The sequence below is a fragment of the Hesperophylax consimilis genome, chromosome 12 (genome assembly GCF_061612785.1).
Source record: "Hesperophylax consimilis isolate HC1 chromosome 12, BYU_Hcon_1.0, whole genome shotgun sequence".
NCBI classification, from domain to species: Eukaryota; Metazoa; Arthropoda; class Insecta; order Trichoptera; family Limnephilidae; genus Hesperophylax; species Hesperophylax consimilis.
Genome location: NC_142847.1, coordinates 19,647,701 through 19,667,615, shown reverse-complemented (window position 1 = coordinate 19,667,615; position 19,915 = coordinate 19,647,701). Strand labels below are relative to the sequence as shown.

At 35.5% G+C, this 19,915-nt stretch overlaps 1 protein-coding gene across 1 annotated transcript; it reads left to right on the top strand.

Annotated features, from left to right (window-relative positions):
• Nucleotides 1-4,125: 4,125 nt before the first annotated feature.
• On the top strand, nt 4,126-17,899 carry LOC149419300 (hemoglobin F-I-like). Its single transcript, XM_089637769.1, has 4 exons — nt 4,126-4,345; nt 15,686-15,844; nt 16,266-16,491; nt 17,673-17,899. The coding sequence occupies exons 2-4, from the start codon at nt 15,687-15,689 to the stop codon at nt 17,805-17,807; spliced, it is 519 nt and encodes a 172-aa protein (XP_089493895.1). The 5' UTR covers nt 4,126-4,345; nt 15,686; the 3' UTR covers nt 17,808-17,899.
• The last annotated feature ends 2,016 nt before the right edge of the window (nt 17,900-19,915 follow it).

The following is a 19,915-nucleotide window of genomic DNA, read 5'->3' as shown; positions in this document are numbered from 1 at the left end:
GAATAACATTGTATGCATGGCAATTTTTGAGGTCTTGTTTTGAAATTTTAAATGTAGACTCGTTATATCAAAAACATTAGCGTCCTTACGAGAGCTCTGAAGGGGTACCATCAGTACCTAAAACAGGGCGGGGAAGTGGTGGTCCTCCTCCAGGATCCAAGATCCTCTGCTAGTTTTTCAAGTAAGTAGGTAAGTTAAAAAAATATTCGATCAAAAATGGTGTTATCAGTTGCTTGGACTCATCACTCATGTGTTGCGATACAATAAACTTGGGTATCTAGCACACTTGATCGATAAAGGATTTATCGATAGTGTCGATAACTTGTCATCGCTCCCGAGCACGACTGCAGATCGCTAACGTACCAATAATAGTTCACGTCGAATAAATTAAGAACACTTAGTCGTTGTGAACTATTGTTTTTTTTTTATTTTTCGGAATAACTTTATTGAGTAAAACCTCAAATTGTAATATTTAATTATTGAGGACAATATTAGCGATTTCTAAACGAAAATCTGAAACAGAAAAATCAGAAAAGGATACGGTCACATCTAGGACGGTCACATCTCACATGTGTCAAGGGTCCTGGGTACGAGTCCTAGATGTGACCGTATCCTTTTCTGATTTTTCTGTTTCAGATTTTCGTTTAGAAAACGCTAATATTGTCTTCAATAATTAAATATTGTTTTTTTTGTTGGCGATCTGCAGTCATGCTCGGGAACGATGAAAAGTTACCCACATTATCGATAAAACCTCTGTCGATCGACCGTGCTATATACACAATTCTTCAATTCAATTATATTCCTTTTTTGATCAAGTCCGTGGACCATGAGGAATTTATACTGACCCCCGAACTGTTTTTAAAAGTTGCTTCAATATTCAACCAGCTGACAAAAATCTTAAATGCAAAAATTAGCCTGACCGCATGCCGGTTGTTCTGAAGTTTCCAAAGTAGAAAGGAAAACAGCACGTTTTAAGCCGGAGATGGATAAATATCTATTTTTTTACTACGTTGTTTCTACTTTTCCACTTTGACATATTTAGACAACCATTAGGCCACTCTCACTGGTAGAACCACTTATCAAACTCTTCAAAATATGTATTGCCACTTCACTCTTTTCATCTTACGATGTTCTTAGATAAAGCAGTTACTCTAGAAAGAACGATAACAATAATAATCACTTAAGTGTTAACCACCTTTAGATACAACCAATATGCTTTGTGAGCAATATTCGTATCATAAGCGCATAAAATTAAATTACATATTTTGACTGAAAGATGTAGTTTTAGAATAAAATAGCATATTTGCAACACTTTCCAGAGCAGAAGATACTATAGGATGTGTTTGGTAACCAGATCTGAATAGCCTGGTACTTCCCCGATTTCCTCTTCCCTATCTCTTTCTCCTCCCCACTACCTTCAGCCTCACAACATACTTAAATTGGGGATGCCATAGTCTCACTGGCTCCAGACAGCTCGCATCCGCCGCAAAGACTTCACCTCACCCCATGAACCCGGGCACTCCAGCTAAATCACCGGCCGTAGCGAACCACTTGGGGTACCTATGGCAGGGTATATAATAAATGGTTCTCGGTGCGGCGGTACCCAAACCCGCCTCCCAAATTGAATTGAACAAATCATCAAATTTCAAAGTTAAAATTCAAGTTCTGTTATTATTTCATCATGGGCCGGTTATTTCACAATGCATTCTAGGATAATAACAGAACTTGAATAGGATTTTCACACAACTTGAATTATAACTATGAAATTTTATGAGTTGTTCAAACTCTGTGAAACAACCCATCCTTAGTCTCCGTGGTCCAAGTCTCGTAAAACGTTTTTTTCTGATCAACCTTCAACAAAATGGCAGTCGTCTTGCGGAAAAGCTTCTTCATCCCAAATTCTCGTGCGAAATTTTCAGCATAATGGTCTGAAGAGGTTCTCACAAAAAGCCTCGGATTATCCGTGGCACACCGGTAAGCTTCTTGGTTCCAGACAGGTAAGGCCATTCATACACGAACTTAAAAGCGATACTTGCAAGTGACTTGAGTTTTGTGCGCGTAGCATACGCGCCGCTTATGAGTATCTGCCATACTATTTTGTTAGTGTTCGTACACGATGCGATGCGTCGACTACGGGTTTCACGTCAGTTTCACGTTACGGACAGTGCCGGTAGCACGCTACGTGATTTGCTAGTGTTTGTACACGATGCGATGCGTCGACTACGGGTTTCACGTCAGTTTCACGTTACGGACAGTGCCGGTAGCACGCTACGTGATTTGCTAGTGTTCGTACACGATGCGATGCGTCGACTACGGGTTTCACGTCAGTTTCACGTTACGGACAGTGCCGGTAGCACGCTACGTGATTTGCTAGTGTTCGTACACGATGCGATGCGTCGACTACGGGTTTCACGTCAGTTTCACGTTACGGACAGTGCCGGTAGCACTCTACGTGATTTGCTAGTGTTCGTACACGATGCGATGCGTCGACTACGGGTTTCACGTCAGTTTCACGTTACGGTCAGTGCCGGTAGCACGCTACGTGATTTGCTAGTGTTCGTACACGATGCGATGCGTCGACTACGGGTTTCACGTCAGTTTCACGTTACGGACAGTGCCGGTAGCACGCTACGTGATTTGCATTCGCATCTACTACTTGTTGAACACAAATTACTTCCGAACATGATTTGAATGTTAAAAAGGCATAAGGAAAAATAATTTTAAATGTTTGTTCTGGAGGTGGGAAAATATTCAATTTATCGGTATACGTTAGAAAGGATTTAGCGGAGAAGGCGTGGATTTAGGTTGGAAATAAAAGTCCATTCTCATACCACCGAACGCCCTACAATTAACATGCATTTCGTTGGATGGGTAAACCAAAAATCTTCTTTTAGATCGTTTTTTATTCATATTAACAGAATAAAAAAAATACAATTGTCTTCGTCGCTAAATTAACTTGATATCGTATTAATTCCTTGGCTGCACTTGCAAAAGTATCAAGTTGAGTATAATTTGGGTAGCATGGTGTACGGAAACCAGCTATAGAGTAGCGTATCAGTAGGCTACTTGTGGTTGCGTCACCGTCACGTAGCTTGTAAGCAGAGATGTGCAAAATGGGTACCCAAAACCATTTGAAATGCAAAATGGAAATGGTTCAAAACTTTTCCATTCGAAAATGCAAAATGCAAAATGGGTTTTAGAAAAGCATTTCAAATGCAAAATGCAAAATACCTATTTTCAAAATGCATTGAAAATGCAAAATGGTTTCTCAGGTCAAACAATTAAAATAATTATAGAATTTTTAAACAACTTTTTCATTTAATAATGGACATCAATGTAGAACAAACATATTACATGATGGTTAATCCAAAAACGCCACGACTACAGATTGTGAAACTACAAAAAATTTGCGCGGGACTAATGTTGCCAACGTAAAAACATAGAAACTTTTATCTAACATTTAATATTACAGTGTCATGGCACCATGTTCAGTACCTATTTGAATTAGTATTTTTTGTAATGGAGCAACTAGAAAAATGTAAATTATCTCTCATAGCGAGGTTGAGGACCGACTGATATTTGGGGCTTATGAAAAAAAGATGAGTGGAGATAGTAGGAAGAATGTTGCAAAAAAGCATTTAAAATGGAAAATGCATTGAGAAAAGCATTTAAAATGCAAAATGCAAAATGGTTTTTAGAAAAGCATTTAAAATGCAAAATGGAAAATACCCATTTTGCATTTTGCATTTCCATTTGAAATGGATTTATTTGAAATAAAGCACATCTCTGCTTGTAAGTATCTCTCCGCCGTGTACGTAAACTAGCTTTAAAGAGTAGCATATCGGTGGCTATTTGTGGTCGTGTTACTCACGTAGCTGATAAGTATCTCTACGCCGTGTACGGAAACTAGCTTTAAAGAGTAGCATATCGGTAGGCTACTTGTAGTTGCGTCACCGTCACGTAGCTTGTAAGTATATATGTGCACGAAAAGCCTTACGGGTTCGAAACCCAAGATAAACAAATAAATTAACGCATGACGGTATACACTGTACAGTGTTTGGCCTAGCCACGACCAATTTCATATAAATACACGACAAATGATTAAACCCGTTCACAAAATCGGCAGACGCCGTACTGTGAGGTCGTTAATCTATTGTGTATCGTGTTCCCATTGTAATCTTTAAAATTCTCTTATCACTTAAAATCTAGCCGAAAAACATAATATTGGAAATAGTGAAAATACATAGTTATAAATTTCAGATCGTAAACATAAAAACCTCTAAAACAAAATTGTTAAAAGTTTCACTTTTTTGAAGAGCGAATTTTTGAATAATTAACGATTAAGGTAATTTTTAATTTTTTTATTGTATGTTTTATTTAGTATTTAAAAAAAACTATTTGTATTTATAATTTAACATAGAAAAATATATTGGTAAGTAGAGTTTATTTCATATTATGTTTGTATATGTGTGTAATTTACACTGGAATAAAACTCTTTATATATTTTTTATTATAATTTAATAAACAATATTCAGAATTAATAATTATGAAATTATAATTATATATTACAAAAAAAGGATTTCCACGTGACCATAATTCGAACTGATTAATAATATTGTTTCAACATTATTTAATATCATCTGGGAATGCAAGATTTTGAAAACACTTTTCCTTGAAAATATTTTCAATGAATAAATCAAATTGGTGTTCGTTGAGGTACATTTTTAACAATATGAAATCCATCTGTTAGTTCCGCTAGATTGTGAAATTATTTCGAATGATAACCATTTCCCACGACCTTATAATAGTGTATAATTATATGATTATGTGTAAAAATACTAAGGTATTTTAAAAATAACAAAAACACGCTTAAATTGGTTTATTTTCTCTGCTAAAAGCAAATGTTACGAAGAACAAGATTATTTAAAGATATATTTTTATCAAATGTTACAGAATCGATTATTGAATCGTTGGTCAATGTCATGTAAAAATAAATACGGACGTTTTCTTGTGAAAATGTGTATTTGCACTTTTAAAATTTTTTTGTGTTTGATGTTTTGACTAACAGAAAAAAAAACTTCAGTCAGAAATAATATGCAAAAGCACAAAAAAAATCCGTTCGTAGAAATCTAGATAATTATGTAAGCATTTAATAAATACATCGGTACGCAGCTCAGTGGTTGCAAATGCTCAATATCGTCTGATAAATCTGTAACTCCTTTATTTATTATCATAAAAAATAAAAAAATGGTGTGCTGATTAAAAACTAAATAATGTTTATATTTCATATTTTTATTTAGTGAATTGTTATTAGCACTCTTAATATATTCAGTCTGAAAAACAAAAGCATTTTTTTTCACTTAAAAAAAAATCACTTGTAATAATAATAATAAAATAAAACATTTTTATAAAATATAAAATTTTTATAAATCCCAACCAGGAATTATTAGATTCCTGGTCAAATAAAATTTTACACGCAAAACACTTCAATTATCTCAACCAAACGTTGACAAATTTTCGTCAAACAAATGGTTGAGTATTGGAGAGTTGAGCGCAGAAATAGAAGGATTTATGCTTGCCATTCAAGATAGAGTCATTAATACTAAAAATTATAGGAAGCATATAATCAAAGATACAAACCAAATTGATGATTTATGCAGAAAATTTTTGGCTTTTCCGGAAAATATAGAACATATTATATCGGGATATTCTATATTAGCACCGTCCGAGTATACATTTAGGCACAATCAAGTTTTAAAAATAATTCACCAAAGTTTGGTAATTAAACATAACTTGATTGACTGCCGTAATATAATACCATATTATGAATACGAACCAAATTCATTTTTAGAAAACGAATTTTATAAAATAGACCGAACGATTAGTCATAATAGACCCGATATAGTTTTACATGACAAAATTAAAAAAATTACTTATATCATTGATGTCGCTATTCCAAATTCCTGTAATATTCAAAAATCTGTTAATGAAAAAATAAGAAAATACACAGATTTAGGAAATGAGATAAAAATAATTTGGCATTCTCAGACTATAAAAATATTACCATTCGTTATTTCGGCTACTGGCATTATTTAAATACATAGGATAACGAAAGATTTTTTAAATATTTATGTTGAGGGATCAGTAGGATTTATAGGCCATGTTAGGAGTTCTACCGAGCCGATTCATAGGTACATGTGATGTATGAATGAACGGTGTTCGAGACACTTTCATGGCCCATCTCCCTTGTTATCCATGGTTCTAGCCCATTGCGACATTTGAAAACAAATTTGTTTTGCTCCTGTTTGTAGTAGAAAGGAATTGTCATCTTGGAGCCAAATGACATATACAATTATATTCCAAATATGATCAGGAATCCAATGATGTAGTCTGTTAGGTATATCCTGTTTCACCCTGTATAAAACACATTAATTTAATGGTCATTAAAAATAAGTTCTTGGAATAATTATGTTAATTAAATGATCACCATAACTTGCACACTTGATTGGGCGATTAGACTATAAAAATACACATTTTATACCAGAAAACGATGTTAAGCACTTTATCAATATAATGTTGAATATGTTAATATTATTGCTTGTTTTCAATCTTTTCCAGTAAACAAAAATCCTTTTTCTGTTGGGTGTCTTGTATTAATACCGAAGATCATATTTTTCTTCTAGAAGACGATTTTAAAAATTGATGTGTCACTATTTGTGGACAAAGCCATTAGCTATATTCCAGCGGTTTTTTTTATTTTTATATTCTCAATTACGTTAATCTAGTTTTAGTGACGGTTTTGCATCAATATAAATGAGCTGCAAAATCGGAATAAGCAGGAATCTCTCAGAATAATTATTTAAATGTAAATCAGATTTTCCTAAATCTGTATTATTTCTGTCTGTTTGTGCGTTTAGTTCTTCTGAACTACGCAACAAATTTTGATAGGGTTTTCGTTATCATTTAGAGAATTTCTTCCGGAATATACTTAAAACATATATGTACATAATACATGCATTGTATATTTTATGGAAAGTAGAGAAAAGTTTTGTAATCAAGTCGTAAAAAATATTTTCGGGCGCTTTCATTACTAACGCTGGCTAAACCTTATGAGATACATTAAAATAACCCCAATCAACGCCGGGCACACGTCAGCTAGTAAAAAAGTCGCTATCCACGTCTGTTTGTTTGTGTGCTTAGTTCTTCTAAACCACGCAACAGATTTTGATAGGTTTTTTACTATAATTTAGAGAATTTCTTCAGAAAGGTTTATATATATAATACATGCACATTATGTTTATACAAAGTAGTTAAAAGTCTACCAACGCCGAGTACACGTTAGCTAGTCAATAATAAAACCAAAAAATTATGTTTCAAAACTTAACACAAAAAATATGAATTTCAAGTTTTTTTAGTGTTCGATCATAGAAAAAATACATTATTTGTATGCTAACAAAATCAACGGTATCCTTTTAAGAGTGAACACATAAATTATTCGTATTGTAATTAACGTACTATTGTGTGATGTGTAGGTATAGAAGTACTTTGTGAGAGAGCCCAAATATGTTTGATCTCGGTCCGTGGGTACTCTTGGTTAGCTTATGTATATCCGAATCCATCATTAATAAGTCGTTAGAAGCTCACTGATTGACAGGATAATGTCATTGTTGATAGGTGATTAAAATTCTACAATTGGTTCCAAAACAAGACATGGAAACAAAACAAGCAAAGTATACCTACTGAGCTTCAGAGCGAGCTTGATGAAGGACACTTGGGAATATTGTTCGAAGATTTTTTTGCAAAAAAAAAATCGCTTGGAATAAACGGCGAATTCTAGGTGGATTCATTGTCTTTAAACTGCAGTAAGCAGTTTGTGTGTTTTCATATTAATATGAATGATATTAATGAAATAATGTGGTAATTGTATTCATATATATATATATACATTTACCAAATTACTCGAGTGACGCCCATGGGGCAATATCATCGGGTACATTGAAATGTTTACAATTTTGAACATAATGGTAGTAAACAAAGAATAAAAAAATAATTTCTTACATTCCAGTGGTTTACAATTGGAATAAATAAAATAAAATCATAACTATAAAATGAAATTATCATTTTTTACTAAAAATGTCGACATCATTGGTATATTCATTTGCTAAACTATATAGCCGAGGAATAGTGGTGAGTTTTCTACGTAATTTGTTCGTGAATTGTGACATTGAAATAGATCTATAAGTCTAGTGTGTAGAGTATGTACTCTTAAATTAACTAGTCTCAAAATTTCGCAACGGGCGAGCTTTGAATTTACAATTTTGAAGAAGAAGCAAAGCAAAGGTCGCTTATCCTACGCCGATCCTCAAGTGTATTTATATCTACGGGCTGTCGAATAATGTAACCCATCGGGGGCTATCTTCATAGTCCAGTCAAGATGTACATCCGTGCTTGCAAAAGGTCCAGTCATTCTGAATTTTTTATATGTTGTTAGGACCTAAACCAGTATTAAAAAAAAAAAATTGCAACTTCGAAAGTGCTGTGCGAGCGGCGGTGGACCTAAAAAACCAGAAAATTTTCGGATTTTTTTCAGTTTTTGCTCAATATCTCAGTAAAGGAAGGGTCTGACCGGTGTAGTCGTTAAACATACTTTTAAAGTAGACTAAATTTGCTATAATTTGAGATCAAAGCAAGCTATATAAAGCCATTGGTTTTCAAGATACAGTTCTTCAAAAATAGGCAATTTTTTCCAAAAAGTGAAATTTTTTCGAAATGGTCACTTATTTTGTAAAATAATTTCTAAAATACGCATCTCACGTCAAATATTATATGAAATAAAGTTGTTGTAAATTTAATAAGCTTTTATTTGAGACTAGATTGATATCTGTAGACTAAACGGTTATCTCAAAAATGGCAGATAACCAAAAACAGTCATAAGTGGGTTTTGGGTGAAATGCAAATAAACTGTTCTCGCGTCTTTTTATGGTTTTATTGGGCTGTGAAGTAAATCCATTAATCATCGTGGGTTTATCCTAGGGTTATAATATAATTACGACTATTTCAAATTTCAAGTACCCATTAGTACCTATACCCATGGGTACCCATATGAATGGGCACGCATATTCACGAGCTGTTCGAGCCCACATTTTGGCAAACCTCACACTGGCCAGCATTGTTTTTTATGAGGTTGACATAACTCCTGAGGAGCGAGACGAGACTGAAAAATTGCTGCGAGACACTGAAAGGTCTCTCACTATATCAGCAGAAGAAATTGATACCTACCAAATACTAAAGGCAAAATTTAAAAGTGCCTTGGAGAAAATTAAAGTGAATGGTCCAACATCACAGTTGTGGGTCCAATACTTTCGTATGACCACTTTGATAAAACTATTCATCCAGGCAGAGCGTGCTGGTTATTGGAACCTTTATTTGTACACTGTCCACAAGATGCTCCCTTTTTTCCACGCAGCTGGACATTTTTTGTATGCTAAGAGCGCGCACCTCTATCTTCAGGATATGATGGCTCTATAAGATCGGATGGATAAAAGTGAATACGACATGTTCACAAAAGGATCCTTCACCATTTGCCGGTCTGACAAATTTCGGTCTGGGTTGTGGTCAGACCTAACAATTGAGCAGAAGCTGATGCGATCCATGAAAACCTATGGTGGGTTGACCCAAGGAAGAAGAATCTCCGAAAGTGTTCTGGCAAGGTGGACAACAGGAATGGTGTTTATGTTGAACATTTGTGAAGAACTGGAAAGTTTTTGCAGCTTATCATGTCATACTGGAGAGCAGCATGTAGACATGAGACCTTCTCGAATCATCCGAGATAATAGTGATGTGGAAAAACTAAAAAAACTGGTTTGCTCTCCACCCTCCATTTCCCAAAACTGACAGTTTAATTTCTATCAGTAGTGGTTTACTGACAGGTCCTGAAATTAATTGCCACACAGCCCAGAGAGTTGGAACGGAAGGAGTAATGAAAATTGTGGGGAAAATCTACGACAAGGTAGTAATAAAACAGAAAAATAAAGTTACCACGCTGGCATCGATCACCTCAACCGTTAAACTGCCGGACAAAAACAGAAGAGTGGATGTGGATCCGCTCACAATTTTTCAGCGAGTGTGTATTGCAAAGAAATCTGAACAGGATTTACAGGATGACTTCAAGTATGACTTGGCCCCGTTCCCGATGTCTCTGTTCAATGAACAAGGGATGCGCAAGGGCACAAAATCTACTCTGCACTCTCCCTTCACTCCTCTTTCCAGCCACACGCCGATAGATGCCAGCACTCACGTCATTTTGGATGTTGGCTACCTCTTGCACAAGGTCGTGTGGCAGCGGAAAAGCACGGTTCGAGCACTTTTGGCGCGTTATACCACCTACGTCCGAAACCACTTTGGGAAGAACGTCTCCATCGTTTTTGATGGCTACCCGAAGATGCTACCAAAAAAAACACCAAAACAGCGGAACGACTCCGGCGCTAAGCAGCTCATTCCAGCTACGAATTGACTTTCGATGAATCCACAGTAATTCAAATTGCTCAAGAGCATGTTTTGGGCAATGAAAACAATAAGAGACGCCTTATAACCCTTCTCTGTGACGCCTTTCAGAAGGAGGGAGTAGAAGTGGCTGTTGCCGAAGAAGATGCTGATCGAGAGATCGTCATGATGGCGTTATCAAAAATAGCAGATGCCGATCGGGTCGTCATAGTGGGAGAAGATGTCGACCTGCTCGTTCTTCTCAATGGTTTAGGCGCTGAAGAGACAAACGTCTATCTTCAGAAGAGCACGAAGGGTGAAGCTGGTTGCTGTCACTACTCTACGACCTCCTACAACAACCAGGACTCCCGACAATTACCAGGAACGGTACTATTTACACACGCGTTTGCCGGGTGCGATACCACCTCAGCACCGTTTGGCCAAGGAAAGACCAAAATCAGCACACTTCTGAGCAAGAGTGAACCACTTGCTGAGCAAGTGGAGGTCTTCCTTCGGCCAGACTCTACCCCACAAGTCGTGAGTGAAGCAGGCATCAAGTGCTTCGTGGCTCTATATGGGGGTGACATCGCGAGGGATACTTTGGATTTCCTGAGGTATAAGACGTTTGTCACTACAACAAACATAAAGCTCGCCCGTTTGCCACCGACGGAAGATGCTGCAGGCCACCATGCAGCAAGGTGCTACCTCCAAGTGCAGAAGTGGCGGGGAGTCAACTTGAATCCCACTGAATGGGGGTGGAAGCTGTCTTCTCAAGGACTCACCCCCATCCCCACCACGATGGATCCCGCACCTCCTGCCTTTTTGCGAAAAATTTCGTGTAAATGCAATAAAGGATGCTCTGGGAGCTGCTCGTGTAGAAAGGCTGGGCTCCACTGCTCAGTCCTCTGTCAGTCATGCGGTGGCAAATTTTGCATTAACGTCCCAGATGTGGAATGCTCGGACGATGAAGATGACCCGACTACAGACTGGGCGCCTCTCCCAGCTAAGATAAAAAGAAATACATGATTTGGCAACCAAAACACAATACCTACATGATTTATATTAGTTTTATTTTTTGTGTACATGTAATTTGTCCTTATAGTAGGTACCATGATGTTTGTACAAGCATTTTGGTATGTAGGTATATAAAACAATGTTTGAAGATGACGTAATTCCCGATAGATGTAATATCTTTTCTTTTTTCATCAAAAATCTGTTAACTGTTTGATACATAAAACCATAAAAAGACGTGAGAACAGTTTATTTGCATTTCACCCAAAACCCACTTATGACTGTTTTTGGTTATCTGCCATTTTTGAGATAACCGTTTAGTCTACAGATATCAATCTAATCTTAAATAAAAGCTTAATAAATTTACAACAACTTTATTACATACAATATTTGACGTGAGATGCGTATTTTAGAAATTATTTTACAAAATAAGTGACCATTTCGAAAAAAATTCACTTTTTGGAAAAAGTTGCCTATTTTTGAAGAACTGTATCTTGAAAACCAATGGCTTTATATAGCTTGCTTTGGTCTCAAATTATATCAAATTTAGTCTACTTTAAAAGTATGTTTAACGACTACACCGGTCAGACCCTTCCTTTACTGAGGTATTGAGCAAAAACTGAAAAAAATCCGAAATTTTCGTGGTTTTTTAGGTCCACCGCCGCTCGCACAGCACTTTCGAAGTTGCAAATTTTTTTTTTTAATACTGGTTTAGGTCCTTACATCATATTAAAAATTCAGAATGACTGGACCTTTTGCAAGCACAACCCCCTTTTCATGTTTAACTTGACTGGACTATCAGTGGTACACGGAATTTTCACCAAAACACATGCGTTGCCGCTTGGTGGGATAAATTGCATTAAAAAGATCAAAATTGAAAGGGGGTTTTGAGTAAAGGAAAATATCGCACCCACAACCTTCTGTCAGCATAGATCATTAGGGGCATAAATTTGCCACTCACTAGATCGATATTTACTGACTTTTTGTATGAAACAAATTAGTCCTAAAAAAACATAGATATGCCAATATATAGACAGTAAAATTCTCATCCGGTGCCTACTTATTACTGTACACTAATGAAATTGCCTGAAAGTTTATTCCATAGACTTTCAGAGTTTTTCATTGGTGGATATAGTTAGGCAATCATATGACGTCAAAATATTTCGGTTCCAATTTTCGATCAGAGTTATACCCGCATGATTAGGGGAAACCGTATGCTAAGTAATTAACCAAAAATATCAATTATATAGTTGTCCGTTGTCACCAATATTTTAATAGTGGTGTTACAAGTGGCGATTGTTTTCTTTTAAATATAATTGTCAAACCACAAAGTGATTACTTACCTTGAGTGATGACATAAAACACCCTTGAATAGGAAAGCCAGAAACATTTTTATAAAAGAGGTAGGTACTTATCACTTATCACAAAAATATCAAATGATGAAATTTTGAACATTATAGCCGACATGTAAATATGTTAGGAGGTAATAATAAAATAAAAAGTGTATAACGTAATTATCAGTGGCGTACGACAGTTTATTCCAATTATTACTATTTTCAGAGCAAAGTGGTTAAGGTTTTTCCCATTTATAATTTTTGCACGAAATATACCATTTTTTAAGAGCAGCGTCGTTATTGATGGAGATCCCTCGGAGACTGCAGAGTAAAGAGCAGAAATAAGATAAATCTATTTAAGCATTCTGAAAATAAAATGGCAAATAATGTGAAATAATCTTTCGTAAATGGCACTTTTCTCTGTCAGAAATATGTTTTTGTTTTGTTTTTGTCACAACATTTTCTTTCATAACAAATAATATCTAAAAACAAGAAAAAAAATCGACATGTAGTCAATTTCAATGCATTTCCTTCATAACTCAGAAACCAAAAATTTTATTAAATTAAATGTTTTAACCGTTTAGCATTCGTGCTGAAAAATCGTGAAAACGGATTAATGGAGACATATTTAAATGAGACATAAAACGAAAAAATAAGTTACGCTTTTTTACCTCCAACTCTCCCTAACTAACATACCGAATCCGGTGTACGCGCACTGCTTATCGCGTTCTAATAGTGGAACAAGTTTAGACGAGATATTAAAACGCAATAGCGCCTCTAATTATATCTTTACACGCCATATACCGACGCTACCAAGCATTTTAACATTGTTATCGATAAGTTGTTATTGTGATTGATATCTTTTAGATTTGATTATTAATATGACGATGTCGGCTGACGCGAGGAGCATTTTAAACATATTATTAAGTATTGAAGTATTATCTTATTTATTTTTATGATAATCGAATTCATACATATCAGATACCCACATCTACATACATACGCGTTTTTTAAACATCTAGTTCTTCTTTTCAAACCTCTAAGAAGGTGGCCAAATCAGTACTTGTCATTTATAGTCATACAAAGGAATTTAGCAGTGGTGTACATTGCTCGATGGCTGAAGGTAGACTGTGTGCAGTTTTTCAAGGTCGGGTATGAAATGTGCATTTATTATTTGAAAATGGCCATTTTATTATCGTCTTCCGCTTGTTGTAGCCAACTGAATAAATGAACCAATAAGTTCCTTACAGAACTTATGGAAAAAATCCTTTTGATAAGAAATTTGTCGTAATTTTCAGTGGGTATTTATTCTTAGGGCACGGTTTTTCAGCCTTTGTGGACTGCACGCATCGACCAAATTATCGATGACTGCACGCCACTGATATACCTATATATATCCTCCACACATTATCCGCACAGATGACATAGACTATGAGGGAAATTATTTTCCTCAGGGCTATCTGTAGGGAGTTTTGTAAAAAATACCTGTTCCCTGTATACAATAATTACATAGTATTTAAAAAAAGTGTGTATTATTAGGCCTAATAATATAATAATGTAGGTACCTACGTTATATGTGTTGTAATTCGGAATGGATTTAAGACGTTTCGTTTTATTTAACCCTTCAGACTAACAGTTGTTCGCTTTTGGGAACAACTCAAATATTTTTTTTTTTTGGTAAACTAATGTTTAAGACAAGATTTTTTTATGCATAGCACAAAGGGTAACAATTATTTTACAAGCAATAATTATTAGCCTTAAACACTCATCCACATTGAAAAATCTTCTGATAAAAGATACATGACGCCAACGGGACTTGAACCCGTGTCCTTTCGATTTCCGGTCGACAGCTCTGACCACTGAGCTATGGCGGCTTATCTCTTATCCGCGGGTTAAAGTTGGTTGTTTTCAGGTGAAAAATGTAACAAGTAGTAATTGTTGAATGAAACACTAGTATAGGTATATTGAATTATTTCGCGGATAAAAGATAAGCCGCCATAGCTGAGTGGTCAGAGCTGTCGACCGGAAATCGAAAGGACACGGGTTCAAGTCCCGTTGGCGTCATGTATCTTTTATCAGGAAATTTTTCAATGTGGATGAGTGTTTCAGGCTAATAATTATTGATTGTAAAATAATTGTCAACTCAAATAAAACTCTTGCAGAAATCGTCGTATCTCCCTCATTGTTGAGGTTAGAAATATGACCAAAACGGTGTTAGAAAGAGAAAACACCACGCTTTATATTAAGTATAGAAGTTAACCACAGTAGATTAAAATGTGCACCTTTATGAAATCAAAGGTTCCGACATATGAAACAACATAACAGTCAGAATTGACTTAAACGTTTATAATATATTTTTCTTAAAAAATAGGTGTGTTTTAAAATATGCTTTCGTTATTAGTAATTTTATTGACAAAAAACGAGAGAGAAGAAGTGATTTTAATATGTTTGCATTCAAATTTTTAACATTTCTAAAAACATCTGTTTATTCATAATCTTAATATAAAATCACGTTAAAACAGTTTTCGTATACATTCAGAAATATTAAATTTTTTTGGATTATATTGCACACCGGAAAGACTCAAGAATGGGTCTAGTCGATTTTATAAACCGCAGCAATTTTTAGAAAATGTAACATTCTTAATACCTGCAAAATTGAAGTCTCTTTATAATCTAGAAAAGTGATCTTTATTAACGTTTGAACAGCCATAAAATTATTTTTAATAGTTTTCTTTTATTTAAATTCATTTAACAAATAAATGATTTCAAAATATTTCTAGAAAACTTAGCATGCAGAAGAATGAATAAATAAATTTATATGTATTTCCTTATATTACATAATTATGTTTTATTTTTAGAATGGGATCATTAATAAGTTATCTGTGGTGGGGGGGTCAAGACTGCGATGCTGCTAACCCTCAGTCCGGTCTGTCTCCCAGAGATCTCTACAATGTGAAAAAATCATGGAAAATTTTCTCCGCTGATGGTGTTGCATCAGGGACAGAAATGTTTTTGAGGTATAAATACACCAATAATATTATAATATGTGTTAACAATATCTCTCAAAAACAAAATCCTTTACATTCATCTATTTCTTGTTTGCTCGGTAACTGTCCTGTCCATAATAATACAAACAAGAGAGATGGGCGCCCGCATATTAGTATCGGTTCACCTGTAGTACTGCAAATTGCATCTACACACAGCGGCTCCCCGCCATTGTCTCCACCTACACACCAAACGCATATCTTTCATTAGCTCCGCCGTTTTGATAGTCTGTACTGTTTGGTCGTAGTTCTGTGACAATCAGAATTCTTCCATGCCATATCGCCCAATGTTCCTATTATCTATGGTTTACCCATCGATGGATGAATATCTTAAATAAATATATTCTATCTAACTAACCATCACGCCTTTTAATCAACTGTATTATATTTGCAGATACTTCACCGCATATCCCCAGAGCAAAACCTTCTTCAAAATGTTTAAAAACACCCCAAACGAAGAACTGAGAACAAACATTCAGTTTAACGCCCATGCCCTCAACGTCATCAACTCCCTAACTGCTATTATAGACAAGTTGGAGCAGCCAGAGTTAGCTGCGGCTATGTCCAAAAAGCTTGGTGTCACTCATCAACCGCGTAAGATAACAGAGGTGCATTTCAATGTAAGTGTCACGAACCTTTAAATTAACTTTCTTCTCTCTCTTTCCAAGATTTCCGCCTGCACTGAGCCAGTAAAACTAAACAACTTGGATATACCCATTTGGGGAATGTCATGTGGCTGAAAAAAATGGAGATGGGCAAGAGGAGGGTCCAGAACTTCTGGGTATTAAGATAACTGAACATAGCTAAAGTTAAAGAATCTTTTGCTCTGGAGCAAAGTAAAAAAATCAAATCAAACTGATGTTGGAGTAGATTTAGAAGCATTGTTGGTGCGCAATGTCATCATATTCTTTCGTTAAAATTTTGTAACTACATAAATAGAGTAAAATCATTTATTTCCTTCTTATTAAAAGCTATCCTGTTTTAGATATAATAGGACCTAATACTATCCAGAGATGTGATTTATTTCAAATAAATCCATTTCAAATGGAAATGCAAAATGCAAAATGGGTATTTTCCATTTTGCATTTTAAATGCTTTTCTAAAAACCATTTGCATTTTGCATTTTAAATGCTTTTCTCAATGCATTTTCCATTTTAAATGCTTTTTTGCAACATTCTTCCTACTATCTCCACTCATCTTTTTTTCATAAGCCCCAAATATCAGTCGGTCCTCAACCTCGCTATGAGAGATAATTTACATTTGTCAAGTTGCTCCCTGGTAGGAGCCCTGGCAATTGAGTGATACCATTACAAAAAATACTGAACATGGGGCCATGACGCTGTAATATTGAATGTTAGATAGCAGTTTCTATGTTTTATGTTGGCAACATTAGTCCCGCGCAAATTTGCTGTGGTTTCATAATCTGTAGTCGTGGTGTTTTTGAATTTACCATCATGTAATATGTTTGTTCTACATTGATGTCCATTATTAAATAACAAAATTGTTTAAAAATTCAATAATTATTTTAATTGTTTGACCTGAGAAACCATTTTGCATTTTCAATGCATTTTGAAAATAGGTATTTTGCATTTTCAAATGGAAAAGTTTTGACCCATTTCCATTTTGCATTTCAAATGGTTTTGCGTACCCATTTTGCACATCTCTGATACTATCCCCAAAATCATATGCATCCAGTTTGACGAACTCTTCAATATTGAAAAAAAGTTCAAAATATCCTTTCTCATATGTATTTATTTTGTTGTAACGAAGTTTCTCAAATAACAGTATTTTTTTCCCCTAGAAACTGAAAGACGTCCTTGTCCAATTGTTCGTTGAGGATTATAAATTCGACGAAGAAACCATGAAGTCTTGGGTAAAGGTTGTCACCTTCATTTACACCAATATCTACTCCGAGCTGAATAAAAACCAGGATTAGTTCTGGGTTGTTGATTTCATTGCACAATACCCATACCTCACTATTTTTACATCGTACTATTCTTTTTTTTAATAAATATTATAGGTTTTGCATATTTTTTATTTTATTTATTAATTCATTCCCAGATATGTCATTCCAGAGCAGAGTGTTTGAAACTGAAAATCACTTATCTCCATTGATGTATGCCAACATTGGCGTTCGGAGTATGGGCCACAAACATCGTTTCATTGTCCGCTGTAATGGTACATATACATACGCTTGCCGAAATGACGAGCTGAACCTCAACTTATAAAAAGGAAGCAACCGCAATTGGCGCGAAACGCCGCTTGTAGTTGCTTCGTTCCTTTACCGTAATTCGTGGCTCATAGGATACCACAGCCTTCAGTCGGTTACAAGAAGTTACAAGCGCTCGCTGGTCACGGGTCTCCGGTGATAACTTCAAAATGTATATTGCACGACATGCACGCTGAGATATTGTGCAAACCATACTGGAAAAGATAGGGAGAGCAATGGTATAAACTTTCGTCGGTAAATAGGCTATATTATTTAAATTGGCTTTTCAATATTAGCGACTCTGTTCGTTTGCGGGTCGGGAGCATAAATCAACTATTTGGTCGGGAGGATAACCGTTGATCACCCGCCACACCCCCCTTCCTACTTTCGGCATGGGAACAACACCGATTGTGGAAGGAATATAGACTATATCTATATACTTCAATGCTTTTCTCAGAGAAAATGTCAACCATTTATTTGCAGTAGTAGACTTGCTGTATTTCTCAACTGTCTGCTGGACCAATGAGGCCAATTCAACAAAACCGTCTATTGAAACACCTCTAACAGTCAATACTATTACCAGTCTGTTCTGCAACAATTATTGCAAACTGTCCAGTAGCCGTAGGCAGTCGATTTTCGTGAATTAAAATGAATTTACAATAAGTTCTTATATTTTGTCATCAATTTTCTAGCATCCAAATTTTATAAAATACCAAAAGACGTCGCTAATGTTCCTCTCATGGAATATCCTATATGTTTTTTATCGTGTAGTCTGCTTGTAGAAGCCATTTTAAAATGTTTTCTAATAATTAAACATCTGTTTAAAAATTAGAAGTAGAAAATAAACAATTTTCACAAACTTTTGTCTGTGACACGACATTACACATGATCCTAAAAAGCCCTGGACAGAGCATTAATGCGATTTTGTGTGAGCGGCATTGAAGCCAAATCTAAGGGTGAGGGAAATTACCTAACTTTCGAAATGATTTGTACGCTAAGTGATGTATAATTTTATTTTTGTATTGCTAATTCAATTATAACGGGTAATGATTTTTTTGAGACATGGAATGGAATGTCATTAAAAAAGTAGGTGCTGCCATTTTTCATACTTCTTCCCCATCACCCCGCGGCTTCATATTTTTCTCGAATAGTTCCGTCCAAAGTTTATTAGTTTCGTGAGTAATAGTAATGATCAATACTGCCTCAAATAAGTTTAAGGCAGGGCAATGTTATAAACTAATTTTTTTTACGTGAATACCGTACAAGAGTCCGAACTGCTCCCAATCGTCTGAAGCCAGTATTGGCCAGAAAGGCTGAAGGTAGTGGGGAAGAGAAAGGTAAGGAAGTACCTGGCTATTAAAATCTAGTCGCCGAAAACAGCTCAAGCAAGGTTTCAATTCTGAGTGGAATTAGGCGCACTTGCACATTAGATTGTAGGTGTAATAAGTATAGCTTCAGCAGAGGCAGTATACCTAAGATTTTTAAGCCCTGCCTACATTGTTGAAGACATTTGGGTCACCATTCGCACCAATACTACACCTCACAGTTTGGTCCATATATGTTGCGTGTACATCCCCGGAGGGACTCAACATCAATATTTAATCGAAAATTTCCTGAACATGTTATCAGACGTAGTATCAAATAACCCCAATGATTCTTTTATTATCTTAGGTGACTTTAATCTTCCTGAAATTTCATGGATCCAAACTACGCCATCTGCTCACTATGCAGCTAGTAATTACTCTACTCACGTTAGTAATTACTTCATAGACTGTATGCATTTTCTGAACCTCTCTCAATATAACGGTGAACTAAACTCAAGCGGCCATATCCTA

What these genes read in the sequence shown, in the direction of transcription:
- LOC149419300 (XM_089637769.1), top strand. Translation starts at nt 15,687, where the DNA reads ATGGGATCATTAATAAGTTATCTGTGGTGGGGGGGTCAAGACTGCGAT. An exon ending in GGGACAGAAATGTTTTTGAG is followed by an intron (nt 15,845 to 16,265) that starts GTATAAATACAC and finishes TTATATTTGCAG; the next exon opens with ATACTTCACCGCATATCCCC. An exon ending in TAACAGAGGTGCATTTCAAT is followed by an intron (nt 16,492 to 17,672) that starts GTAAGTGTCACG and finishes TTTTTCCCCTAG; the next exon opens with AAACTGAAAGACGTCCTTGT.